This window comes from Solea solea, chromosome 3, assembly GCF_958295425.1.
Source record: "Solea solea chromosome 3, fSolSol10.1, whole genome shotgun sequence".
NCBI classification, from domain to species: Eukaryota; Metazoa; Chordata; class Actinopteri; order Pleuronectiformes; family Soleidae; genus Solea; species Solea solea.
Genome location: NC_081136.1, coordinates 1,665,823 through 1,692,705, shown reverse-complemented (window position 1 = coordinate 1,692,705; position 26,883 = coordinate 1,665,823). Strand labels below are relative to the sequence as shown.

Here is a 26,883-nt window from a genome sequence, read left to right as displayed (position 1 = left end):
TACTCTCTTCTTTGGCAAAAAAGAAATGTGTCAAGTTGTTAAGGAAGTGCACTTATTTTATAGCGTTGGAGCGGCCATGAGGGCGGTGACGCTGCTTCAGCCCTCCGGCTCCTGGTTGGTCAGCGGCTCTTCCTGGAGCTCAGCGCCGCCCAGAGGCGCGAGCCTCTTTCTGAAGCTCCGCTGCTCATTGGACAAAAGAGATTTGAAAATGTCCGCCAAATGTTCCGGGAGGAGCCGCGTTTTCCAGCGAGATAAAACGGAGGCTTTGCTCAGTGAAAGTCACAGTTTGTCTGAGACTTGATATCAAACAGCAACATTATGTCTGGAAGAGGTAAAACCGGTGGCGGCAAGACCAGAGCAAAGGCAAAGACTCGCTCCTCCAGGGCCGGGCTTCAGTTCCCCGTGGGCCGTGTCCACAGGCTGCTGAGGAAGGGCAACTACGCCCAGCGTGTCGGTGCCGGCGCACCCGTCTACCTGGCGGCCGTACTCGAGTACCTCACCGCTGAGATCCTCGAGCTGGCTGGAAACGCCGCCCGCGACAACAAGAAGACCCGTATCATCCCGCGTCACCTGCAGCTGGCTGTCCGCAACGACGAGGAGCTCAACAAGCTGCTCGGCGGAGTCACCATCGCTCAGGGCGGAGTCTTGCCCAACATCCAGGCTGTTCTCCTGCCCAAGAAGACCGAGAAGGCCGCGTCCAAGAAGTAAACACTAACCCTTCACAACACAACACAACGGCTCTTTTAAGAGCCACACACTTTCTCTGAGACAAAACTAAATCCTCTTCATTACAGCATTACTTCATGTGGGTACAGATGTGAGAAGAATGCTAACATTTCAATGTGTGCTCTATATGATCATGTGTTATATACCACCAATGGCATATAAAATCTCTCTCTACAACTACATGACAGTGTTTTATATTGTGTGTAAGTCATAAAGTCTACTTAAATAAATTTTACATTAATATACATAAATAACAAACAGTTGTTCACTCATTTTCACCCTGTATAAGGCTATCTTATATTATTTTTACATCTTGTATACACTTTATCTGGTTCCTCTGTGTTCTGAGTCCCTCACTATATATGTGTGTGTGTGTGTATATATAGAGATAGATATATAGATAGATAGAACACTTCTGAAGAATGTTCCAAGAGGAAGTTTAAATCTTATTTTATTTTTAAAAGATTTCTACAAGGTAACTTGTGATATCTTATACTGTTATTCGGTTCTAGGGTGTTACAAGACTTTATACCTTTGATTAATATATGAAGGAGTAAAAATACAACGAAATAAATCTGAAGAATTTAAAATCATAATAGCTAATGTTTGACCGTTTGTCAAAAAATAATAGTTAATAATGTTTTATCTACAAACCAGATTTTTTATTTTAAGCTATGATTTAGTCATCAGTTAACAGACATTGATATTATAATGAAAATTATAACTGATAATAATAATAATAGTAATAATAATTATAATAATATTAACAATAATAATAATAATATGACAAATATATTGGTTTATAACTGATTTATAAAGTTATTTAAAAGATAAAAAGTTGAGTTTTATGGGGGGTGAAAAGCAGAGGCCATGAAATGTATTTAGAGTGTGATGGTGAATTTCTACGCTCTTTGCTCTTTTTGTCTTCTACCTTCTATCATCTTTGTGAGATTTATGATTTATTTTTTTTATAAAAAATCAGGATGTAAAAAAGGTCACATTATCTCATAAAGACACATGACATAATTAGTTGGTACAGACACATTCTATTTTGATCTATAATTTAAAAAAAAAAACTTTATTCAAACTGCCTCACAATGACAAGGTTTGTATAGAAACATGTTCCTTGAATTGACGGTAATGTAATGTTTATTAATTTATATTCATATTTAACAGAGCATTTACAAAAACAGTAAATTAAAACCGATATGTACAAAAAAATATCTAGAAAATGAATCAGAAACATGAATTTACCTAAACTGAAGATTATAATTATCTGAAGTGTAAGATTTACTGACATGGCGATGAGTGAAAATACTCTATTATTACTTTATTAAATTAACTATTATTTTCAATTTACAAACCAAATCCCCACTCCAATAGCGATGCAGACAATCCCCAAAGTTAATTCCCCACACTGATGTAAACAAGACTCAGTTTATTGGTTCTCTAAGTCATCATCATGGATTTTTATTAGCAACATGCCTAATTTTCATACTGACTATCTGAGGTTTGACTATATATATATCTCATTTGTAAAAATGTTTTTGGTGCATAGTAACAAAATTATTTTCTGGTAAGGAAAATTCACAGCATGCTTCCTCAGTCACATTGGCCATAAAACTAGTTATTATGTCATCATACATTTATATAATCATACACTTCTTGTATAATTACTAATAAACTATGTTTTTTCACTAATTCCCAGAGATAAACATCAGAGATGTAAAATAAATGTTAAAATAAAACCCCTACATGTATTAGCAGAGAATCAGTTACAGTTTTTCTCAGTCGCTTTGGTGCTTTTCTCAGATCAGAATGAAAATTATCATAACTATTAGTTATTACTTAGTCATTTGTGCACATCATAGTAGCAATTTCTCCAAATGCTTTTGAACATGTATCAGTTGCTTTCATACAATTCTCTGCTGTTTTAAAACACTATCATTTGCTTATGTCATGTCACTCAAAATGAACTCTACTTATGGATTCTGAATAGTCGTTCGCAATAAAACTAATAGTCTTCATTTCATTGCTTGAGTCTTTACATACAAAATTGTTGAACTAGTTATCAAATTCTGTCAAGCAAATGTTTAACCTTTCGTTATCATTTTTTCCTGGAAATGTCTCCTAAATTGAACAATTGCTCTCAGGTGAACTTCAGCCTTCACTCACGAGGAGGTGTAACCAATGACAAGCCACTTGTTCACAGTCGCTCAGGGATGAATCCCATGAACCCTCACTTGGAGACATATATGGACCGAGCAGGACATAGTGTGTCAGCATCGTGCAAGAGGGGTGAGGATGCGGGGGAAGAATAGGCCAAATACATAGGCAGATTCCATCTGATTAACCTATGTTCAGTTACAATATGTACTGTTATACCGTTCACATTTGTGCACAGCTCTACCAAATGGGTGTTTGCCCTTATGTTTGTTCTAAAAAAGTGACTGTAGTGTATTTTCGAGAATTGCAAAGAGCATTTACAGTAAAAATGTGTATTGTACTTACTCCAGCAATGTGTAACTTTACTGCAGTTTTCAAATGGGAAGTAGTGTATAGTGCTGTCTTGAGCATTTTCAGGTAGTGTCATTGGAAAACTTATTATCTAAATAGTAATTTACGTAAAAAAGAAACAACTCATAATAGGAAACTTATGTATGCATGTATATGCCCACATATATTATATTATATATTATTATATATAACAGTTAAGAGTATTTGTTCTCTTATAGAAAATTGTGTGGCTCTTAAAAGAGCCTTTGTGTTTACAGGTGGATTTTGATTAACCGCTCACTTCTTCGCTGCAGTTTTCTTGGCCGCGGTCTTCTTTGCTGCTTTGGGCTTCGCCGCCTTCTTGGCGGGAGACTTCTTGGGAGCAACGGCTTTCTTAATGACCTTCTTGGGGCTCTTAGCAGCGACCTTCTTGGGGCTCTTGGCTGCCTTCTTGGCCGCCACCGCGGGTTTCTTTGCCTTCTTCGGGGTCTTCTTGGCGGCCACTGGCTTCTTAGCTGCGGGCTTTGCCTTCTTGGCTGCTACAGTTTTCTTAGCGACGGGCTTCTTGGCCTTGGGAGCCACCTTTTTCGCCGGCTTCGCGGCCTTAGGTTCAGCCTTCTGCTTGTTCAGCTTGAAAGAACCGGAGGCTCCGCTTCCCTTGGGCTGAGCCAGAGTCCCGTTAGCGACCAGAGCCTTCACGGCGGTCTTCACGCGGCTGTTGTTCTTCTCCACGTCGTATCCTTCGGCCACCAGAGCCTTCTTCAGTGCTGCCAGAGACACGCCGTTACGTTCCTTGGACGCGGTCACGGTTGCGATTATCAGCTCCCGGACGTTGGGTCCGGCCTTTGCGGGCTTGCTTGCTGCCTTCTTCTTGGGGGCTTTGGCTGGAGCCTTGGCTGGAGCCGCGGCGGGGGCTGGTGCTTCTTCTGCCATGTTTAGTGTTCGCTGATGAAAACTCAGAGTCAACTGAATTCATTTGAGTAGGGGGCTGTCCTTAAACACACCATGAGAACCGTGGAGACTCAACCCCGGCACTGTTCCCCGTCCGTGCTCTCTGAACACCGGGACACTTGTGTTTTCTCTTCACCGATAAAACACGATAAAATGGCGGTAGAACATGCGGTGAAAGACGGCGGTGGATGGAGCCGACAGCTGCGGCGTGTGTGCTGATGGGGAAGCCGCGCAGAGCTCCGGGAGTCTCGGCTTTCTGTCTGCGGAGACTCCAAACCTCGTCTGATCGCCGCCGCGAGCGACGGGGACCGGCGACTTTTCCCTCTTCTTTGTCTCCTAAAACGGGTCCAAATGTCTCGGGGCTCGGTCAGAACCCGTCCACCGGCTGCTCCACACGTTCGTTTCGGGTCTCGGAGCAAAAACAAGCAGCTGCCGGTGATTATTGTGTGAAAAAGTGACGCCGATGTGTGGACAGCAAACACAGAGATGATGGAGGCTCGTGGAGCAGTGGAGCTGCTGCTTCTACTTCACTCTGATCACTCATCGATGTCATCAATACTCTTATTATCTCATGTTGGAAATAAAGAAACCAATAATTTAAAAAAAAGACTCATTAACAGTTTGTTAATGATGGATTTTATGAACTGAGGAGTTTACATTGTAATAAGATGCACTCAGCAAAATAACAAACCATATGAGATAATGTACTGTATGAAATAAATCCAATCCAACTTTATTTATAAAACAACAAAGTGCTGTACATCAGAGATGAATAAAACAAATTAAATATAAAAAAATACCTAACAGACCTGAGAACAAACAAGAAAATATACACTAAAACAATAACATATTGTAGAAAGTATAAATACAACACAAATCACTGGTCATACAATAAAACTATGTAAAAAAATGATGACAGTGATGTTGTAAAAGCTGACACACGAATTAAACATTTTTCACAGTAATGACAGTCAAGAAAAAATATCTGAAGCTTCGGTTTAAACAGTTTATTGTTGATTAATAATTTTTTAAACAGGAGTTTATAGCGTAATGAACCACTCCAATAAAACGGATACAGTAATTTATATTTTTAATATTTATAATAGTAAGCAAACAAGCAAGTAGTTTTAAAGATTACTTTTACTTTTTTTAAGTTTGTCAAACTGGTGGCCCGGGGGCCACATGTGGCCCTCCAATCGATTACATATGGCCCCCCGGCCAGCCCACCACTGTGCGAGGTGGTGGAATAGAGACAGAATATAAGACTAAATGTATTTGCCGGCAATATTTTTATAATAGTAATAAGACATTCGGTTGTAATCATTGCTTTATTAAATGTATTACACTCAACATGAAATTACTTATATTTTAGATGTTTTAATCACAATTATCCTCGTCATTATTTGCTAAATTTTCAATTTAATTCTCTGTTTTTGTGCATCATAAATATGTTTTTATTGTGAATCATTTTATATCAAAACAAGTATTTTTAATTTGCAATTCTGTCTAATATCATAATGAATATTTTATATTGCCCACCGGCTACTAAATAGTTGTTTTTTCCACTTTTTTTTTTCCTCTATGTCGGCCCCCGCTTGACCAGACTAGATGCTCATTGGCCCCCAGGTCATTTGAGTTTGATACCCCTGCTTTAACAGAACAACAACACTGTCTCTGTCCCTTCTCTCGGCAGCAGACTCAGTGTTTGAAGTGGGGAAAAAGGAAGTGTCCGTACTCTCTTTATCCATATGTTGGTATTATTAAATAATTAAACACTAAATAAAAAAAAACCTCAGTATATAAAAGATACCAGAAAATGTTTGTGATGTTCACAACGTTTTTATATTAAATTATTCAGCCTATAGTAAAAAAAAAAACTTGACTTGTACATTAGGATTATCTTGAACATTTCCAACAATTATTTAAACTTCAAGCACACAGTTTTTATTTGGAGTCCTGTTATTATGCTGTTCCTCCAGGACACAGATGTGGCAAGAAGTCACTGAATATAACGATACATCAATAGAAAATAGATATTGTTATAATTCTCCTCCTTCTTCGTCGTCTTCTTTCAATTGTCGTCTGGCGGTGCCAACTCCCCGCACAAGACAAACCGGACTCTTTTCATGTGTCGTTCCACGCTGGTGGGATGACCTACCGAGCGCTACCAGAACATGGTCAGAACGCTGTCCATCTTCAAGAAGCTCTTGAGGACCCAACTCTTCCAAGAGCATCTTCTGCCCTAGCACTTACCTTTACTCCCTCTCAGTCCTCTGTTCCTTCCAGTTTAGCTTATTCCTCTTGGAACACTACAATTGGCTGCATCACCATACTTAATCTATCTGTGTGGATCATGACATTTAGGTTCAATTTAATGTAATCTGATAATCTCAAGAGTGTCCTGGTCGCGGCTCTTTTTTTGCATATTACAGTAACATTTACAAAGACATGTAAAGAGAGATATCTTACCATTCATAGAATATCCATATTATTTCAACCCAAAAGATGATCATTTCAACCCAAATTATTATCCCAACTACTGACAACATTCAGCCATAAAACAGGGCAGCGTGATTCAGTGGAAACATCTTCATCAGATTATCTTCATCAAACCACAAGCTCAGGTATTTCACAAACACTTTCTGATGTCAAACTCAGAAGGTGAATACTCCACCTTGTGGCCAAAAGTAGAAACCACATCTCTCTGTATGTGCTACGTCTCATCACACAAACTGGAGCACAGATACTATTTTGTGAGCTACACTGCTACATAGAACAATACATACAAAAACTGAACATTATAACCTCTTAACATTTGAGATGGAATACTTGTTAAATATATGTGTGTGTGTGTGGGGGGCTTATCTTGTTATCATTTCTTATCCTTACACTTGTTTAGTCATATTTCCATCATCTGTTGTTGTTGTTTGTGTTCTTTTTGAAATAACAGTCGCAGTAAATACAGTTTTATCGTGGCATAGTCCATTTTAGTCAGGAGGCGACTTTTAGTTGTAATATGTTTAGTTTGCTTAACAGACATTTCCTGTTTACCAAAAACAACAAAGTCTTGTCTTGTCTTCATTTCATGTCTTGTGAATGCATATGACAATGGTTTGAATGGCATTTAGCTATTATATATATCACGGTCAAGTAGAGCATATTTAATGATCTTTATGTGGATTACAGGGGTTGCGTAGCTCAGTAATGTGTGTCTTATTCTCAAACGGTGAGTTTAAAGTCTCTTCCTCTCCGGTCGCGCGCTCAAAGAAAACCGCAACTCATTCAAATTTCCCTCCTTTTTGCAGCAGCCTTTCAGCCAATGGGAGAGCAGAGCCGGCACAGCTCCATTTGCATGTCATGTGTTTAAGTATAGCTGATGTACAGACTGTACACTAAAGTCTCTCATAGAGAAACTTATTGATTTAATCATGCCTGAGACAGTAGCTCCGAAAGCACCCAAGAAGGGATCCAAGAAAGCCGTAACCAAAGTCGGCCCCAAGGGCGGCAAGAAGAGAAGAAAGGCGAGGAGGGAGAGCTATGCCATCTACGTGTACAAGGTGCTGAAGCAGGTGCACCCCGATACCGGGATCTCTTCCAAGGCCATGGGCATCATGAACTCGTTCGTCAGTGACATCTTCGAGCGCATCGCCTCCGAGGCTTCCCGCCTGGCTCTCTACAACAAGCGTTCCACCATCTCGTCCCGGGAGATCCAGACTGCGGTCCGCCTGCTGCTGCCGGGCGAGCTGGCCAAGCACGCTGTGTCTGAGGGAACCAAAGCTGTGACCAAGTACACCAGCTCCAAGTAAACTGTCGACACCAGTTTCCAAACCCAACGGCTCTTTTCAGAGCCACTCACTTATTTTATAAAGAGTAAATACCCTCACTTCATAGAAAATTAATTAACCTGAAAACCCATAGTAGTTCACTATGTTTGATGTACAACACCTGGTGATCTTACTTGTTCTGTCAAATTCATATAGCAGGCCATCTGAAATGTTTGTTATTGTTGATGTATGAATCTCATTTTGCATCGTTAATTTATATTGAAACACCATGTGATATATCATCAAAATACTATCTTCTCATTCTCCCCCCAATGACCAAACTCCATGTCCCCCATGTTTGAGACACCTGTTCTAGAATATTCCATGAAGTCAAGATGTCATTTGCAATATAAAGGACATTAATTTTACTTTGGTTGCAGGCAAATAACTTTGTTTGCCTGGTTTGTGGTGACCCCTAAAGTAAGAAGTTGTCAAGTTGCCGTTGCCAGTGGCTTCAATAGGAACATTTACACACAAGAGTTTTTGGTTTATTTTAAGTCTTAAGACCTTTTTTTTTTCGAGAAGATCATTGCAGCAAAAATTTGGGCCACAATTGTGTATGAACTGCACTTCAACCACATGCTTAATATTAATTTGAGTTTATCTGTGTTTTTTCTTGAAGATATTATTCATATTATCACTTTAATCCACTATTTGATACCAAGAACCGCACCTGACCAAGATTGTCTACAGTGCAAATCAACTTACTGTATTTGGTGGTAAAGGAGATATGTAGAGCTACATGAATTCACTGAACTCACAGTCGTTCTGCTGAATGTTGGTTGCCTGGTTGCAGAACGTACCAAATACAAAAAGTATATAATTTGGATTATTATTATTATTGTTATTGTTGTTATTATTCTTATCATTAAGTACGTTTTTGGGAGTGGTAATTAACAATTTTTTCCACAACAAAACACAAACAAAAGCTTTTTTTATATGTAATTGTGGAGATTACATGTGCGAGGGGAATATATAATAAGACGTAATAAGTATGCCGATTTGGTAAACTCAGTAATAAAACACAATCCGTATAAATCATTGTGTCTTAATTTAGATTTTTACAAAGCATAACCTGTGCGTGCATAAACACATATAATAGGGTTTTACTTTCCATATGACAAAGTTGAATTTATATCACATACATTGTCACAGCAGCAAGACAGTAAAGATAAAGACAATAAACAATAAACATGCATTGACAAGAAAGTGCAGAATAGTATAGACAGATATTAATAAGACTATAAAAAGTAAAAAAAAAAAATTCCAGAATATATACAGTATGGGCTTGATATTTACATTATAAACAGAGATTGAACATGAGATATTATATGTATATTACAATTACTATACAAATCAGTCAATGTCAGTTAAAATAATGTTCTAAGTTAAAAGCACATTTCTAAAGTGTAAACATGTTTATAGCTATAGCTTAAAGTTATATAAATGATTAAAAGAACAAGAAGAAATGGCTGTAACAGCTTATAAAATTCACTAAACTGTTTAATCGTTGTCCTGAGAGAAGTTCAGTTTGAATGTTTAAACTTCTGTTGCCCAATGAAAGGCCGAGTGGATCACGTGACAAAATTAGACCAATGAGCGCCACCCGCGCCCCAGTGTTGGCTTTAAAAGAAGCGTCTGCAGCCGTTTGTCTCCATTCGTTCAGTTTCCTTGAAACGAGCTGTTATCGACAATGGCCAGAACCAAGCAAACCGCCCGTAAGTCCACCGGAGGCAAAGCCCCGAGGAAGCAGCTCGCCACCAAGGCTGCCCGCAAGAGCGCCCCGGCCACCGGCGGCGTCAAGAAGCCTCACCGTTACAGGCCCGGCACCGTGGCCCTGCGTGAGATCCGCCGTTACCAGAAATCCACTGAGCTGCTCATCCGCAAACTGCCCTTCCAGCGCCTGGTGCGTGAGATTGCACAGGACTTCAAGACCGACCTGCGCTTCCAGAGCTCCGCCGTCATGGCCCTGCAGGAGTCCAGCGAGGCCTACCTGGTCGGCCTCTTCGAGGACACCAATCTGTGCGCCATCCACGCCAAGAGAGTCACCATCATGCCTAAAGACATCCAGCTGGCCCGTCGTATCCGCGGAGAGCGAGCTTAAATCCCACAACTACTAAACCACAACACAACGGCTCTTTTAAGAGCCACAAACTTAATCTGTAAAGCAACAATTCTCTGGTTACAAACACAACATCTTCTTTCAATAGTTGTGTCCTAATACAATATCCAATCAAATGGGATAGTTATTGTAATATTTCTGGTAATCTTTACACTTGTTTTATGTTTAAACTTAATGTAAGCTCAAACTTAGTTTATTAGTAATATCACTTGAATATGCACAAGTTGGTGAATTTTTTAGTTAATAGTCAATTGATATTCATACTAACATGCCCTTATTGGAAATAATGGCGTTCAGCTTTTTTTTTTTTCTTCAGTCAACACGAGCCGATATTTCTCTACAAAGCTGTAAGTTAACAATACAATATGAATGATGAAATGACATGTTCATTTGTTATGCTGTTACTACTAATGTTTCAGTACAATTCAGTTGGCAAATAACAGGTTAAGAACTGAACAATTGTGTGGACACAAAAGTGTGGAAAATAAATATATAATTGGAGTACTGTTATACTACTGCATGCAATAGTAGTTGTAGTGATTTCAGTGTATTCAAGCATCCAGACAATAACAAAAACTGTATATGGTTTAAATTATTGCCATGAGTTCACACCTATAAGCAAATTTCAACATTTGCCCTTACAGAAATTGCTGGTCAGTTCGAGTAATGTCTTTATCGTAATCGCTTATAAAAAAAAAAGAGGCATTCTGGAAAATAATTAAATACAAGAGGAGGATTAACATCAATTATTCTACATTCAATGGTAGTGGCACAATTGTTAGAAATGCTTTTATATAATTACTGTATTTGGTTTGAAACCATGAAGCATTTAAATTACTTCCAAGGGATGAATAAATATGGGCTTGTACCATGATCAATTATGATAATATTCGCATAGAAGACCGAGATGCGTTTAGAGAAAGTGTGTGGCTCTTAAAAGAGCCGTTGTGTTATTCAGCGTCGTGTTGCGTTCACGTTCCAGGGTTTAACCGCCGAAGCCGTACAGTGTGCGGCCCTGCCTCTTGAGAGCATAGACCACGTCCATGGCGGTGACGGTCTTTCTCTTAGCGTGCTCAGTGTAGGTGACGGCGTCACGGATGACGTTCTCCAGGAACACCTTGAGCACACCGCGAGTCTCCTCGTAGATGAGGCCGGAGATACGCTTGACTCCGCCGCGGCGAGCCAGACGGCGAATGGCGGGCTTGGTGATTCCCTGGATGTTATCACGGAGGACTTTGCGGTGGCGCTTAGCGCCTCCTTTACCGAGTCCCTTTCCTCCTTTGCCGCGTCCACTCATGATTACAATAATAGGATTTTGTTCCGAAGTAAATCAGTGACTCGAACACAGCGTGAACGTCTGTATTTGAACTCTCGCTGCGAACGTTGTTGAAGACAGCCCCGTCATGCTAGGAGGTATTTCCGCTTTGTCGTTTCGAGTTACAGCACGAGAGCCTCTGAATTTCCGGTTAGAAACTTTAAAAATAAAACTAGAATAACTGACACTTTACAATCTAAACGTCTTATTCTCAAATATTCAACGTTACACTCGCACTTTATTCACATTTTCTGATCTTTATCATGTGTGTTTTTGCTGCTTTATCACCTTTTTCAAAGTTTGGTCAAGGAGCAAATTAATTCTAAATCTTAGTATGAGTATAAACTATATCTGAATTGATTATAATTTTGACATCACATAGAATAAGAATAGCACTTTATTGTGCACTAAGTTTGACATTTGCCTTAGTCCACCAACATAAAATAAAATGAGACATAAAAACAACATACTCTGCTCTTTGTATTCAAACATGTTTTCAATAGTTTTTCCTCCATGAAAAACATCAGTGACAGACCTTTTCAAATTCTATATACTTTGTTTGGCCTCCAACAGACAACTAAACATTTTATAATAAATGATACTTGTTGGCCTCTGTACCCTCCCATATAAATGAATAAGATATAACTATAGGATATAATATAAGTACTGTAACATACCTATTGTTACTTATTTGGTGTACAAGAAATAAAATAGAACACAATTAGAATGTGTTTATGTGGATGAACAATATTGTATAGTTATGTTATTGTTTTCTTGTAAAACAAAATGGAGGCTTAACCACTTTAACTGCATCTTCTATTATTTAATTAGACTATTGTTTAATTTTTTGGCTTGTCTCAAATAAGTGTGAGGCTTCTGAAAATATCCCATAACAATCAGGTTGTTATATAAAACATATGGTCAGTGTTTAAACAAACAGTAAAACATGAGTTACTATGATGAATTATTCAGACTTTTATTTTTGTCTTAACATTATTACAGGTCACCCAGTCCAACAAATTACTAAGTGAGAAAAAACGTTGTAAGCAGTAAAAACTGGATTACAATTATCCTAAGACTAAAACATCATATTGGCAAATTCATGATTGAATATGTTCATATAGTGTGGGAATAAAATTATAAATAATTACAGGACTGTATAACTCTCACCAAGTTTATATAAATACTATAAAGGGTACCGTTTTGGCATGTGGCAAAGCACAACAAGTGTGATTCAGTCTTGTTTAATATTGTTATAATAATAATAATAATAATAATAATAATAATAATAGAAAGAATTCTAAGAGGGTATAGTTTGTCTCAGATAAATTGGGTGGCTCTTAAAAGAGCCGTTGTGTTGTGGTGTCAGGAATCCGTGTTTACTTCTTGGACGCGGCCTTCTCGGTCTTCTTGGGCAGAAGAACAGCCTGGATGTTGGGCAGAACTCCGCCCTGAGCGATGGTGACTCCGCCGAGCAGCTTGTTGAGCTCCTCGTCGTTGCGGACAGCCAGCTGCAGGTGACGCGGGATGATACGGGTCTTCTTGTTGTCGCGGGCGGCGTTTCCAGCCAGCTCGAGGATCTCAGCGGTGAGGTACTCGAGCACGGCCGCCAGGTAGACGGGTGCGCCGGCACCGACACGCTGGGCGTAGTTACCCTTCCTCAGCAGCCTGTGGACACGGCCCACGGGGAACTGGAGCCCGGCCCTGGAGGAGCGGGTCTTTGCCTTTGCTCTTGCCTTTCCGCCGGTTTTACCTCTTCCAGACATCTTCAAATTTGTTGGATAGCTGTGTGATACTGCTGTACAGCGGCGAGCTGGTATATATAACCCCTCCGCGGCTCCCAGCTCGTCGCTCATTGGCTGCAGGGAGCCTTCAAAGCAATCGTCCAATCACAAAGCAGTAAGTAAAGTTACGGTGTTGATCATGCAATTTCCGTTCCGCACGTCCGAGGTCTTCCAAAATAAAACAAAACAACATAATGAAAAAAGGAAATTATAGAAAAGGTGGCCGTTCATTTCCGGTTTAAGCAACTTTACAATTGTTCTGTGAAACTCACGTCACAATTACACAAATGTCTTTATTCGTTGACTTTATTTGTAATTTTGTAAATTAATTAGATTTAAAAAAGATTAATTAATGAATAGAAGATCCTCCACAGATCAAACATGTCAGTGTATCGTCCTCCTATTCTTCACATATCCTTATATGTAAATTTAAATTACATACGACAGAGCAAGAGATAAGGTGAATCTCATTATCATTATTTCATTTATTGTTATATTCTTTGTCATTTGTTTCATTTTGTACACATTGGACACTCTAAATTGACAGTAGGCCTGAGTATGAGGGTGGATGGTTGTTTGTCTCTATGTGTGTGTCCAGGGTGTGACCCCCGCATTTCACCCTCTGTCAGCTGAGATGGGCACCAGCGAGTCGCCATGTAACCCTCATGTGTGTGTGTGTGTTTCATTTACTACGTACTCCACTGAAAATTCCTCAGTTCCACTCTGATCACATACCCTGGTTTCACAATTTGATAACCATGGATAGAGAGTAACAGAGTTGAGCAATGGGGGTTCTGATTAGAGTAGAGTAGGGTAGGGTAGAGTAGAGTAGAGTAGAATAGAGTATAATATAGTATAATAGAGTCGAGTGTTGGTGGCTGAGAGTAAAATTGAGTAACTGTGGCTGAGAGTAGACTAAGTATAGAGTAGAGTAGAGTAGAGTAGAGTAGAGCATAGTATTGGTGGCTAAGTGTAGAATAGTAATAGTAACTGTGGCGTAGAGTAAAGTAATTGTGGCCAAGACTAGATTAGAGTGTAGTAATGGTAACACAGAGTAGGATAGCTGTGGACAAGAGTAGAGTAGACATGGCTCAGAGTAAATTGGAATAATGTTGACCAAGAATGGAGTAACTGTGACAGTAGGGTAAAGTAGAGTAGAGTAAAGTAGGACAGAGTAGGACAGAGTAGGACAGAGTAGGACAGAGTAGGACAGAGTAGGACAGAGTAGCAGGGGTTTGGGGTCAGAGGGGAAAGGTTTCCCAGCATCCTCGCTGATTGACGAAGACATGTCGGCCATCTTGGATTGTAGCGGGGAAGAAAGATTGATGCGGTGAGCTCCATTTTTATTTGTCTAATTCATTTCTTCAGCCTTTTCCGCGTCAGACTCGCCTCGGGTGAATTGCCGGTCGTGTGTGGTGGTGACGGCGACACCGGGCCGAGAGAAGAAGCCACAGAAACCTGGCATTAAACGCTGCAGCGCGGCTTCGTTTCTTTTTGTTGTTGTTTTGGGGGAAGTGGCCGACGGAGGCGCAGCAGGCCCAAACCTGAACAAAAACACCCCGGAACCCCGCTCCCCGCTACACACGAGAGCCTTTCTTCACACCCGCGTTTAAACCTCCTCTATTCGCCTCTCGGTGACCGCTCAGCCGGCTCCCAGCTGCACGCGTGGCGGCTTAATTGCTTTGTCGTTAGCCGATTAGCTTGTTATGTAGCTAATGTTAGCTGTAACGCTAATGCTCCCATGTATCCCCATTGAACTAGCTATTAGCTTACGCGCTCTTGTTAGCTAACAGTAGCTCCTGACACATTGTGAAGCTAACACGGTAACGCAAGTTCGTAGTTAATATATGTTCGCGCCACATTAGAAGAAAAGTGCGCAGGGTGAGTCTGTTTATTTGTGTTTTTTTCTAAACCACTATTTATTATTGTGTCTTTACAGTAGCATCGGTGAGAGTATGGAGTAGCAGCCTGCGTTGGCTCACGCAGCTAGCATTAGCACTAGCCCTTTGCAAACACTGCTGCACGTTGAGCGGAACTTCAAAAAAAAGAACATTTAAATTTGTGCAAGTGTTGACACGTGGAGGTGGCTTCACGGTGTGAATTAGACGTGGCGGTTTGAAAGCATCTAATCTAAATGTTGTACTTGTTAACATGGCGTTAGCTTTGTTAGCCTGTGTTTAACTGAGTCTCAGTGATGCCGGTGACGGTGAATACTTGTCCGCGTTTACGTCGATAGTTACGTTTAAACCTCTGGAAACAGTGTCCACACAGCTGTTAATACTCGTACTCCATGTGCATTTAAAAGTGTAATTTTCCCTCCACTCAAATCAGAACAGTCTACACTCACATCCTCACCTTTTGTTTTAGCACCTGCACATTTCCATTATACACCTCTGTGAAGTTTGTGACACTAACCTGTTGTGTTTTTAATCAAACATGTGCCCAAATCTTAAATTTATGACACAGTTTTTGCATCACAGGATGGATATTAATTGTCCCACAGCTTTAGCAATGGACCGTAGTGCTCAGGAAACTTAATATAAACACCAAATCTCTAAGAAGAGTGGTTTTTTTTTCTTAATAGATATTCAATTTGCAGGGTATTTTATTCATTTTTTGCCAAAGTGGTTATGGTTTTGTCTGTATTTGTGTTTGTGAGAATAAAGTTATGCAAAGTAATTAATTATTCATTGGGATTTGGACAGGATTGACAAAAAAGGTTGCGTCCCATTTTTAGTCGGAACTTGGTCTTGAAACTCGTAGCAACCTCACCAACCCCTCGACATGGTATTAAAAGATAGCTGCCATTGTACTAAACACTGCTACTTTTACCGCTAATAGCACCTCTATCATATAGATACTGTGAGTTCAGCCGTACATATAGTGATGTTTAATTTACACTGTTTTTGAGCGCAAAATCCCATATAGAGAGTTGCTATCGACTGGCATTGCTAACGACGGCTAGCCCGAGATACGTTTGTGTCCACGATTCTTCTTAACAGGAATGCGGTGAACTCGAGGGAGACGTCAGTCCAAATTTCGACCTCAGAGTGCTGATGTAAATAGAAAGCGACAAAAGTTGTACGTCTGATTTCTTCTTCTATGGGTTTTAAACAGCAGCTTGCATCCATGATGTTTTCATTACTGCCATCTTATGGAATTAGGACACTCCTACATGAGCCAGTCCGCTATATTCTTTACCATCTCTTCAGTCTCATCCTCTCATCTCCTTGCTTTTATATTCTGATGCTCATCAGTTTGAGGTTGTTGGTCAACGTGAGCAGGGAAACTTTTTTTGTTGAAGAACATGGAAGAAACTTGGTGGATTTCTTTTTCTGTCGTTTGTCGCAGACTAACGTCATCTTTCTTCAAACAGTTGAACGTTCATGTCTCACCCTTGACCGTTTTTCCTCTCTGCTTCCTCAGGTGACACGAGGTATGTTTGGTGCTAACAGGAAGAAGTTCATGGAGGGGGGAGTGGAGAGCGACTACACGGACGATTCCAGCCTCTACTACAGCCAGCAGTCTATGTTCCCCCCTCACCGCTCAGACAAAGATGTAAGTTTCTGCTCATTATCTTTGATTTTACGCCCACTGGCTGTCACATTGTCCCGCTAACGCCAATGAAAGAATACATCGCAGGAGAGAGAAGAGCACTGTGGGAGATTAGGAAGTGAGCTGAAGGCACATTCAGCCTTCTCACTTCTTCAAACGACATTTCTTATTACATCTAAATGTATTCACTTAAAAAAACTGAAAACCAAGGAAAAAACACAAATCCAAATCCTCTGAAACGAATTTAGCAACAGAGTTTCTGATGAACTTCAGTGTTTTCCCAGTTTTTTGGCAGATTGTTCCTCACTTGCTCATTTTTTCTGTGTTTATCCGCCACCTCTTACGCTGTTGCTGACGTATCTTAGTCTGGTTTCACACAGTGAACTTCATAGAAGACAACATTTTTCCGCACATCATCTGTTAATCCAGATTGTGCCGGATGGATTTTCCACTTAGCGATGGCTCTCACTTACAAGGGCACGCACGCATTTACGCCGTGTGATGTTTAACCAGTTTATTAGTTAAGGCGTATTAAAGGTTGTGATGAGAAAGCATGTCTTTCTCAAAGAGCACGACACTATAAATGATTCATATTTGTTAAAGAGAGAGTTGTGATGCATCAGAAAATGTAGATTTATCCCACCAATACAATCGGTATACAGTGATACTTTATTGTCCGTTTGCTCAGAAAATTAAATTGTTTTGCACCAACGTTCTGAGTCGTACGAGACAGACACCAGACAAAATCAGGCACAGGACACTTCAGACATAAAATTTAAGTCCATAAAATACATTGGTGGCCTAACCATTCCTCCCTGCGGGATTACACATGGTTTAGAAGGAAAGGGAATGGGAATCGGTTGTTGAAACGTGTTTTGGTTCCTTGTGTCCTCAGATGCTGGTGTCTTCCTCCGCCTCCTCGTCGGGTCAACTGTCACAGCTGGGAGCCAGCTTATATGGTCCGCAGAGTAAGACACATACGCACACGCTCTGTGTGTGTTGTAGCCAATCAAGTGTTTTGTCGTGTGTGAGCTCAGTTTGCTGTGTCCTTTTTTGTGTTGCAGGTGCGTTGGGGTTTCCCATGCGTGGTCTCAACAGCAGCGCGGCACCGCAGTTAAGTCGAAGTGGCCTGAACCAGTCAGCGAGCCAGCTCTCCAGTCATGCCAGTTCAGCCAACACTGGTTCACTGCACACGCCTCCCTCGCCGAGCAGGTACCAACCCAAACAAAGTTTGAACCCCCTTTTTAAAAGAACACAAACCACCTGCAGCTTCATCCTTATTTCTCTCGCTCTTCAGGGGGATTTTGCCGATGAGCAGCCGGAGCGTGCTCAACCACAACCAGCAGGTGGGAGGTCCGACGGCCCAGTCGGCGGGAATGGGCGGAGTTGGTGAGAGAGGGGTTGGAGGAGGAGGGAGGAGCGGCAGCAGCATGGGGAGTCCAAGCCGGTCGTCACCGAGCATCATCGGGATGCCCAAACAACAACAAGCACGGCAGCCGTTCACGATTAACAGGTGACACACACACACACACACACACAGAGACATCGTGTTTGTCTCACTTTTTCCACTTGTAACCGTACTGTGATTTATTCAACTTGTTTTACCGCTTCTACTCCTTCTTTCTTGTTTGTTTTTGGCTCATTTTTAAATTCATAATTGAATCTGTTGTGTTTTTTGTCTTTTTCTGCGTCAGTATGTCGGGGTTTGGTGTGAACAGGAATCCCGGCTTCAGCTTAAACAACTCATTATCCAACAACATCTTTAATGGAACAGGTACGTTGTTGTCGTTTGAATCTTTTATAAAAAAAGAAAAATATTTTTTTTGCTTTTAATTTTCAACACAAAAATGTTTTTTTCTCCAACGCCTTGAAATTCTTTGTTTTACATCTTGTTCATCGTTTTTGCTTTCACTAAGTTTTTCCGTGCTTGCGCTCAGACGGCAGTGAGAATGTGACAGGGCTGGATTTGTCGGATTTCCCGGCATTAGCTGACAGGAGTCGGAAAGACGGCGGTTCGAATCCCGCCCCGTTGCCCAACCCGCTGGCCGGTCGGGCTCCTTACGGTGAGGACGAGTGTTTCCACTTCCTACAATGATTTATTGTGAGTTAGCGAACGTTGCTAATGTCCTCCCCCCATTTTTTCACCCAGTTGGCATGGTCACAAAGCCGTCCAGTGAACAGTCGCAAGACTTTTCTATCCATAATGAAGATTTCCCAGCTCTCCCAGGGCCAAACTACCAAACAAAAGACCCCACCAGCACCAGCGAAGACAGCAAAACGGTGACTGTCCCCCTGAGCCTCTGCTTTTTCACATTTATGTCCATTTCACAATGTTTCATGTTTCTCATTCTTTTGGTTTTCGTCCAATTAGAATCTGAACTCATCAGGAAAGCCCAACTCAACCTCAGACGGTCCAAAGTTTCCCGGCGATAAAAGTTCGGCGCCCAGCAACAACAACCAGCAGAAGAAAGGGATCCAGGTGCTTCCCGACGGTGAGGATCCAGATCCACGTCCAAATTAAGAAAAAGGACAGCCAACTTGATTTCAAACAAATTGACTTTCTCGTCTCTCATGTGTTTGCAGGCCGTGTGACCAACATCCCAATTGGCATGGTAACGGACCAGTTTGGAATGATTGGCTTGCTGACGTTCATCCGGGCGGCAGAGACGGACCCTGGCATGGTCCACCTGGCGCTGGGCTCAGACCTCACAACACTCGGCCTCAACCTCAACTCACCAGAGTACGACACACACACACACACACACACACACACACACTCTCTGCATTGTTGCTTCATTAGTATATTTCAAAATAAAAGCTGAAAAAGTAGACCTGAAGCCATTTACGGTGTATAAAACTTTAGTGTTTGTAAAGCAAAGCCAAGGAAGGGTAGGGCAGAAGTATCAGTTTAGCCACCAGGGGGCGATTCCAGTGGTTGCAAAAAAAGATTTCAGTTTGAATAGAAGTTTATGTGGAAATAAGAATCCACTTCAGTTCTTCTTCAGTAGAACATGATGTCAGTGTTTGTAAATTCACATTTTGAGTGTGATTGACAGCTGGTATCGTCCAGTAGGAGAGAGAGAGAACTCCCGGTTTGGCTCTGGTCAAATCTTGTGAGAGTTTGTTATGCATAAATAATCTTTACAGTCTACAAATGAATCCATGACTGGTTGAGAACTGTCCATGTGACGTAGCTGTGTGTTTGTGTGTTGCCATGCCAAAGTTGATATAAATGTCTCTCACCCAGGAATCTCTATCCTAAGTTTGCGTCTCCTTGGGCGTCGTCGCCGTGTCGACCGCAGGACATTGGTGAGTTCACACTTCTTTCCGACTTCTTTCAGACGCAGAAAAATGTAGTTTATCTTAGTTTGATCTCTGTAATGATACAGACTTTAATATTCCATTATCTGATTGTTATTGCTGTCATTTAATTGAAGTTTTCTGTCATAATAATGATGAGTATTATATTCTTCACACTGCCACAGAGATACTCGTACTACCACTTTTATTTATGCCACCTATTAAGAAACATGCAGGTTGTTTTTATGATGTTGTAACAAAAGCATCTTTATAAGTGGGTGATTAATGCATTTGATGAGGATTTTTGTCAGATTTTAAAATGTCTTCAGCTCATTTGTCCTGTCCTCTTCCTCAGATTTCCACGTTCCCTCAGAGTATTTAACCAACATTCACATAAGGGACAAGGTATGTCATTTAAAAAAAAAATTTAAAACACGCTCACAAACACCAGATATATCCTATTTTTCTTTCGTCTAAAAATGTAAGTAATCGTCCAATCTCGGTAATCAGTGAATTTTGTCTTCCTCTGACAGTTAGCAGCTATCAAGTTGTCTCGATATGGTGAAGATCTGCTGTTTTATCTGTACTATATGAACGGAGGAGACCTACTACAACTACTGGCTGCAGTAGAACTGTAAGACCACACACACACACACACAGACATACATTGCACACATTAGCCACATGGTTGGCTATTCAACATGGAGGCAGCTAATGGAGCGCATTGCTAGCAAGCTAATGCTATCTGCGTTCAAACCAAGTCGCCTGTAGAAGGAAAAATACCACAAATGTTGTAAAAATAATGTCATAATTAGCGTCTGGAAGTGCTGTGCTCTGCAAAGTAGCTTCTTTGTTAGCGACCTACAATGAGTCATCAAGTGGTCGTCAACAGTAGCAAGCATCCCGAACATGTTCGAAACACATGAGAACAAGCTGTTGCAGTATTATCTGCTGACTCATCTTAACAGTGGGAGCAATGTTAGCGTCAGGCTAACATTTTGTAGTTTTTCTGCCGACTCATTGTCCGCTAAAGTGGCTGTAGCTTCAGATTCTGTTTTATGTCTCCTTGCTTCAATGTTTGTAGCTGTGGCGCCTTAGTGCACACAGTGCTAGCAAAATGCTACGGTGGAGCATGTCAGGCCCCGCCCACTCTAATCCATCATTAAAAAGGGTACACATGCTCAAACGGCATGGGTTTTAGCTACAGAAAAAACACAGAAATTGTATTATATTGAACTGGTTTTCTAATGAAAACAACCAATGTTCACAAAAGTTTTGTAAATTTAAATTAATTTGAGTCGAAAAAACTAGGAGTCGAAATGATTAGCGGTGTTGTGGACACTATCCACTGTCTCTCTCCCTCTTGCTGTTGATGTGAGATTACGTGCAGAACATTGAGCGAGTAAAGTTACGAGAGCACAAATGACCGGCACATTCAGTCCTTAAATTTGAGGGAATTTTTAAGTGGTTAAAAATAAATTTTGGGACCTTTTTATAGTAGATTTTCGGCTTGTACCCATTCCAATATTGTCCGTCCCTCTCAGCTTTAACAGGGACTGGCGGTACCACAAAGAGGAGCGGGTTTGGATCACCAGAGCGCCGGGTATGGAGCCCACGCTGAAGACCAACGCCTACGAAAGAGGGACCTACTACTTCTTTGACTGCCTCAACTGGAGGAAAGTGGCCAAGGTAAACAAACACATGCACAATTTACACTTTAAACATCCCATAATACACATAATGTTGAATTAAAAGTGTTTTTCATGTGTAAGTTCTTGTTTTTAAGTTATTTTAGATGATCTGTGTATGAAGTTTGTAATTTAATCAGCAATATTAAGTTCTTGTCATTTTAATATTACATAACCGTGAATCTGAATAATTGTAGTTATAAATTCTTCACATTTTAAGTAAAATGTAAAAATATGTTGATGTGGAGTATATTTGGTTCGTCATATTGTAAAATATCATTAATCTTCGAGTGAACAAATGAACGGTGAAGAGTTGTGTGTAGATGTGTCTGATGCAACAATTAATCATTTATAAACATCGCTGCTATGGGGACGTTTTAGGTTCAAATTGTCCTTTTCGCACGATTTGTCATGAAAATTCTCTACGCAGTGATACGATTAAAACAGTCGTGAATTTTAACCTTTTTATATAAAATTTACATTAAAATTTGTTAATGGTTGATGGTCTGGTGTCTTAAGATTTAGTGACATCTTATGGTGACACGGCAGATCTGAGAACTACCTTCACCGACCAAAAAAGGATGTCGTCCTTCTTCGTTTGTCTTAAATGTCTGCTTCTGAACACAAGGCGCCACAAAAACAAAGCTATTTATTTGTTTTAAAGTGATTTTAAACACTTTAAATTATTAAATTCCGGCGCTCACTCCGCCGTCTCTTGGGTCTTTCAGGAGTTCCATCTGGAGTACGAGAAACTAGAAGAGCGGCCCCACGTTCCCTCCACGTTCAACTACAATCCTGCCCAGCAGGCCTTCTGATTGGCTCCTCCTCCCCTTCCCTCTCCCCCCCCCTCCCTCTGCTCCTCCTCCTGGCTCCTCCCTCTCCACCGTCGAGGTTTCGTTTCCACCTCCACACACTTCACAGAGAATCTGGCCTTTTTCGAGGAAGTGAACAAGTCTCTGAACAGACTCCATCGTTTTAACTCTGTTCTTTACCTCATTCTCCTTTTTTTATTTTTTTATTTCATTTTTAAAAAAAGTTGTTTTATTTGACCTCCCCTTGTCACCACTCCCCCCCCCCCCCCCATGGGTTCTGTTTCTGTTGGTCCGCCATTGCAGCAGCGACACCGTGAGTGAGTAACTGTCCATCTGATCGAGTGGCTTCAACGTTTCTACTCCGTCTTATATTTTTTTGTCCAGAGAAGCTTTTAAAGAAGAACCAGATTTTAACACAGGACGACGTCACCGTGACGATGGACAATTATTTCACGCCGTGTCTCCACACCCACCCACACACACACACACACACACACGGCTCTCTCACCTCAGATAGGATTAAAACGTTATTTATCGTTTTTCTCGTTTTTACCAGAACACACACACACACACACAGAAAGCAGACAGTGGACAGTCAGTCAGGAGAGGAAATGCAATGTACATTGTAGCACTATTTCATAATAAAAAGAGAAAAAAAAAAAACACCTTTATTTTTTGGTTTTACTTTATTTTCCTCTGTTTACTTAAAATGGATTATTTTACTTTTATCTTCTTAATGTAACCCACAACTATATAAATAACCAAGAAGAAAATTTGACATCACAAATTATCCTTACTTTATAAACTCCTCCCGCACCAAACTCCATAGAGAAAATCATCGATTTTAGCTCACGGGAACACAGGAGCTGCTGGTCTACTGCTGCCTCGTGTGGTCACTTTGTGTCACTGAAGTTTATGTGATCAAAGAATTTTAAACCCCTAATTTACAAAATAACACATTTGATTGTAGTGATGGGGCAGCAGTAGATCAACTCCTGTGTCACTGTGATGTTAAAATCGCTGATTTCCTCTGTGGCGTTTGGTGTGGGAGGAGTGAGCGCTTTACAAATTTGAAGTTTCCTGTTGGAGAAAGTGATTTCACAAATCATAGGACAAATTTGATGCAATTATTAAAGTCACTTGTTTGTATATAGAAACAAGAATTTAATTTACTATAAAAACACAAGAGAATCAATATAAAACAAATTTCATCGCAACATTAACATCAGCTGCTGTTTTTCTGTTTTCACGGCTTGGTTTATTTACCCCATTATTTTTTGTTAAATCATCTTCATCTCTTGTGTCTCCTCCCCTCATTTATCCCTCAGTGGAATATTTTCTGCCCGGCAACAGTCAGAAACAATCGTGGACTGTTTGCAGCGGCTTTTCGAAGGGTTGACTTTAAGAAAAGTTTGGGGACATTTCGGCGGGAAACGTGGTGGCGACTTCGTAATCGACGAATGACATCAGACGGTAAATATGAAGCTACACTCAGCAGAAATTCACCGACCAGCACATTTAGAAATCAACAAAATCACAAAACACCTTTTGTGTAGAAAAGACAAAATCATTGTTTTTCACGTTAAATCTCCGATAAAGTTGGCAACAGATCCATCATTTTATAAAACAAAAACAGCACAACACCACAATTTTTTGCACAGATGAATCAAACCTTAAATCATAACTGCTGGTTGTAACCTTCATATTTTGCACGTTTCCCCAAAAACGTCCCAACTTTCCTTTAAGGTCACAACAGACCCCCCCAACCACCACCCTAAAAAAAACCCTTAAGTTATCGGTTTTATTTTTCGTTTCATGCTTTTTTTTTTTAATCCCTCCAGGAGTCGCCAATGTCCAGTTATTTGTGTACATAAACGTATATTTATATACGTTTATGTTTATGTACACAGATAAAATACAAGACAGTATTTTTAAGAAAAACGGGACAAACACACAGGAAAAAACAAACAAAAAAACACGCGGACACAAACTCTTCTTACTGGCCAACCCCAGTACACAATGCAATACCTCCTGTTACCATGGAGACCATCGCGGAGACGTTGTTACAGGGGACCACCGCCGACCGACCGATCTGCTGCAGGTTGCCAGGACGACATGGGAGGAGGAGGCGGCGGCCGGCACGCAAACACTTGCAGCAGAAACAACGCCAAGGACACGCCCACTGACATCATGTGACCTGCTGATTGGAGGAAAAACGACGACGACCGAGGCACTTGGCCATTGGCTGTTTTATTAAATATGGCAGCTAGTGTTTTAATAGGAAAAAGAATAAAAAATAAATATTCTGGTAATGAAACTGAACGACGAGTCGGGGTTTGTTTTTGTGGGATTTTTTGAAATGCTAACGCACGCGATAAAATTAACCACTTTTTTTTACAGTGCAAATGTCAAAGTCCCTATGTTGTCTCTTCATATTGATAGTTTGTTTTGTTAATTTTCTCTTTGTTGTTTTTACCAAAATCCTTACTATACATTAGAATATGTGCAGGAAGTTTGACAGTTTTTATCTCCATCTCTGCTGATATGTAAAATATCTATGTAACAGCTATTAAGAAAACAGCAAATTAACTAAATCTAACTCCAGGAAAGTTTGACAGGAAATTGAAGTGGTTCCCTAGTTTGTCCACCCGAGGGCGCCATACACCAAAAGAAAACCCAACAGGCGCAAGGAAGGTGAATTGCACTCTGATGTAAATTTTCAAATATTTTAATGTTTGTTTTTTTTAATCTTATTATATATTATAGTAACAAACTTTTTCTTTCAGTTTTCGTTCTGTGTTACCGTGACGAGACACTTGGAGGATACTTTTATAACCAGCAGGTAAATGAAAACACTCGATCTAAAAAGCAGGTTTTAAATTAAGTTGAATTTAATTTATTTAATTTCATTTATAAAACCTAATTTAAAACACGTATGATGTATTATAACATTATATAATAATAATAATACTATACCTTTTGACCAAATTGACCAACACACATAACACGTTAAGAGAATTATTCAAATTCGTTGATAAGTTAAAAAAGGTTGGGTTTTTTAGAGCATAAATGTCAAATATTCCCTGTTTTGAAGTTATATTTCAAAACTTTAGCAAACGATAACTTTATTAAATAAAAATCATTATTCACTGACTGGAAGTGTTCCTAATCAAGTGGTCAACTCAGACCAGTTTAGCCTGTGAGGGGCAGTGTCCGCTCCATAATGATGATAATGATATATATTTAAAAAATAATTAATTTAACAGGCAGCATATCACTGTTGATTCAGGGATTTTTTCGGTCCCAAATTAACATCTCCTCTGCAACGTCACAACTTCATCTTTGTCTCTAAAACCACATCAGATAATCTGTGTCACACGGTCCTAGAGGACACAAACTGGGCATAGTGATTTATTTATTTATTTCTCTGTCTTCACTGATGTAATCGTTTGATCTGCAGATGATGATAATAATAATCCTGCCACATGTCTCCCTGATTATCGCCGCATAATGCTGAGGTTTCATTATGAAGCCTCTCAGAGCTCAGTGTTTATGCAGCAGGCCGAGTAACTGAGCTTAATGAAGGAGACGATGTTTGTTTGTTTTTTTAACTCCAGCAGCTGATTTTTAAACCCTTTTTTGCTTATCTTTAGCATTTAGAAAACAACTAAATGTTTTTCCTGAGTTCCATAACCCGGCTTCTTTGAAAGGTTCAGGAAAAGATCATTAAAGTCAAATATTTAAGTCTGTTTGATTTTAAACGCCAGATTTTTTAAGCATTTATTTAACTTTTCAAAAGTATAATTATGTGTGGAGTATTTCTCGGAGGTGGACTAATCTGATTTGAGACTAGCTTGGCATTAGCGGATTCATGATGATGCTAATTGCTACCGTGTTTGTGACAGCCGGTTGTTTTCGATTCCTGGGGTACATTATAGTTACTCACAGATGTTTTAATCCCAGTTTTAGCGTAGCAAGGTTTTAATCCACGTACCAAACAAAACAAAAAAACACACCGCAAGCAAAGCTAATGTTGCTAACAAAGTCAAAAGTGAATTTCATGACTAGAGCCAGAGATTGGGACAGAAATAATGTAAACAAATAGCTCCTCCTCCTAATCCCAATACTCGACAGTTGTCGTTTACTCATGTCAGTAAAGTGACGCAAAAAAACTCGCCCTACAGAAGGTGGAGGAGACCAAACATGGAGATAAAAGAGAAACAAATGTCAGAATTCTCCAAAATTTGCTGGTGTTTTTTTTTTTTTTTTGCAGTCCAGCTAACCGGGGCTAATGCTAAGAACACCTTGTT

The 26,883-nt window shown here is 40.2% G+C and overlaps 7 protein-coding genes across 10 annotated transcripts; 4 read left to right on the top strand and 3 right to left on the bottom strand.

Annotated features, from left to right (window-relative positions):
• Positions 1 to 276: 276 nt before the first annotated feature.
• Positions 277 to 906, top strand: LOC131456625 (histone H2A-like). The gene has a single exon (XM_058625109.1). The coding sequence runs from the start codon at positions 319 to 321 to the stop codon at positions 706 to 708; it is 390 nt and encodes a 129-aa protein (XP_058481092.1). The 5' UTR covers positions 277 to 318; the 3' UTR covers positions 709 to 906.
• A 2,322-nt stretch (positions 907 to 3,228) lies between these two features.
• On the bottom strand, positions 3,229 to 4,832 carry LOC131456620 (histone H1-like). The gene has a single exon (XM_058625103.1). The coding sequence runs from the start codon at positions 4,153 to 4,155 to the stop codon at positions 3,520 to 3,522; it is 636 nt and encodes a 211-aa protein (XP_058481086.1). The 5' UTR covers positions 4,156 to 4,832; the 3' UTR covers positions 3,229 to 3,519.
• Positions 4,833 to 7,577: 2,745 nt separating this feature from the next.
• LOC131456631 (histone H2B 1/2-like) lies at positions 7,578 to 8,506 on the top strand. Its single transcript, XM_058625116.1, has one exon. The coding sequence runs from the start codon at positions 7,602 to 7,604 to the stop codon at positions 7,977 to 7,979; it is 378 nt and encodes a 125-aa protein (XP_058481099.1). The 5' UTR covers positions 7,578 to 7,601; the 3' UTR covers positions 7,980 to 8,506.
• Positions 8,507 to 9,673: 1,167 nt separating this feature from the next.
• Positions 9,674 to 10,615, top strand: LOC131456624 (histone H3). Its single transcript, XM_058625108.1, has one exon. The coding sequence runs from the start codon at positions 9,691 to 9,693 to the stop codon at positions 10,099 to 10,101; it is 411 nt and encodes a 136-aa protein (XP_058481091.1). The 5' UTR covers positions 9,674 to 9,690; the 3' UTR covers positions 10,102 to 10,615.
• A 109-nt stretch (positions 10,616 to 10,724) lies between these two features.
• LOC131456630 (histone H4) lies at positions 10,725 to 11,462 on the bottom strand. Its single transcript, XM_058625115.1, has one exon. The coding sequence runs from the start codon at positions 11,414 to 11,416 to the stop codon at positions 11,105 to 11,107; it is 312 nt and encodes a 103-aa protein (XP_058481098.1). The 5' UTR covers positions 11,417 to 11,462; the 3' UTR covers positions 10,725 to 11,104.
• A 923-nt stretch (positions 11,463 to 12,385) lies between these two features.
• LOC131456622 (histone H2A-like) lies at positions 12,386 to 13,241 on the bottom strand. The gene has a single exon (XM_058625106.1). It carries the CDS (start codon positions 13,198 to 13,200, stop codon positions 12,814 to 12,816), a length of 387 nt encoding a protein of 128 aa, XP_058481089.1. The 5' UTR covers positions 13,201 to 13,241; the 3' UTR covers positions 12,386 to 12,813.
• Positions 13,242 to 14,445: 1,204 nt separating this feature from the next.
• Positions 14,446 to 24,895, top strand: LOC131456612 (CCR4-NOT transcription complex subunit 2-like). Of its 4 annotated transcripts, none has more exons than XM_058625093.1 (15): positions 14,446 to 14,548; positions 16,645 to 16,776; positions 17,669 to 17,732; positions 17,838 to 17,985; positions 18,071 to 18,286; positions 18,468 to 18,547; positions 18,690 to 18,836; positions 18,923 to 19,053; positions 19,145 to 19,265; positions 19,357 to 19,513; positions 20,021 to 20,082; positions 20,429 to 20,478; positions 20,607 to 20,707; positions 21,618 to 21,762; positions 22,490 to 24,895. In XM_058625093.1, the coding sequence occupies exons 2-15, from the start codon at positions 16,657 to 16,659 to the stop codon at positions 22,574 to 22,576; spliced, it is 1,629 nt and encodes a 542-aa protein (XP_058481076.1). In that variant the 5' UTR covers positions 14,446 to 14,548; positions 16,645 to 16,656; the 3' UTR covers positions 22,577 to 24,895. The 4 variants fall into 4 exon arrangements, with proteins under 4 accessions (XP_058481076.1, XP_058481077.1, XP_058481074.1 ...); XM_058625094.1 differs by having other exon boundaries at positions 17,669 to 17,741; positions 18,711 to 18,836; XM_058625091.1 differs by having other exon boundaries at positions 17,669 to 17,741.
• The last annotated feature ends 1,988 nt before the right edge of the window (positions 24,896 to 26,883 follow it).

Bases quoted from the DNA above. Each gene is read 5' to 3' on its own strand.
- LOC131456625 (XM_058625109.1), top strand. From the start codon at position 319: ATGTCTGGAAGAGGTAAAACCGGTGGCGGCAAGACCAGAGCAAAGGCA.
- LOC131456620 (XM_058625103.1), bottom strand. From the start codon at position 4,155: ATGGCAGAAGAAGCACCAGCCCCCGCCGCGGCTCCAGCCAAGGCTCCA.
- LOC131456631 (XM_058625116.1), top strand. From the start codon at position 7,602: ATGCCTGAGACAGTAGCTCCGAAAGCACCCAAGAAGGGATCCAAGAAA.
- LOC131456624 (XM_058625108.1), top strand. From the start codon at position 9,691: ATGGCCAGAACCAAGCAAACCGCCCGTAAGTCCACCGGAGGCAAAGCC.
- LOC131456630 (XM_058625115.1), bottom strand. From the start codon at position 11,416: ATGAGTGGACGCGGCAAAGGAGGAAAGGGACTCGGTAAAGGAGGCGCT.
- LOC131456622 (XM_058625106.1), bottom strand. From the start codon at position 13,200: ATGTCTGGAAGAGGTAAAACCGGCGGAAAGGCAAGAGCAAAGGCAAAG.
- LOC131456612 (XM_058625091.1), top strand. From the start codon at position 16,657: ATGTTTGGTGCTAACAGGAAGAAGTTCATGGAGGGGGGAGTGGAGAGC. The intron at 20,708-21,617 runs GTAAGACCACAC...CGTCCCTCTCAG, and splicing joins CTACTGGCTGCAGTAGAACT to CTTTAACAGGGACTGGCGGT. The intron at 21,763-22,489 runs GTAAACAAACAC...TGGGTCTTTCAG, and splicing joins ACTGGAGGAAAGTGGCCAAG to GAGTTCCATCTGGAGTACGA.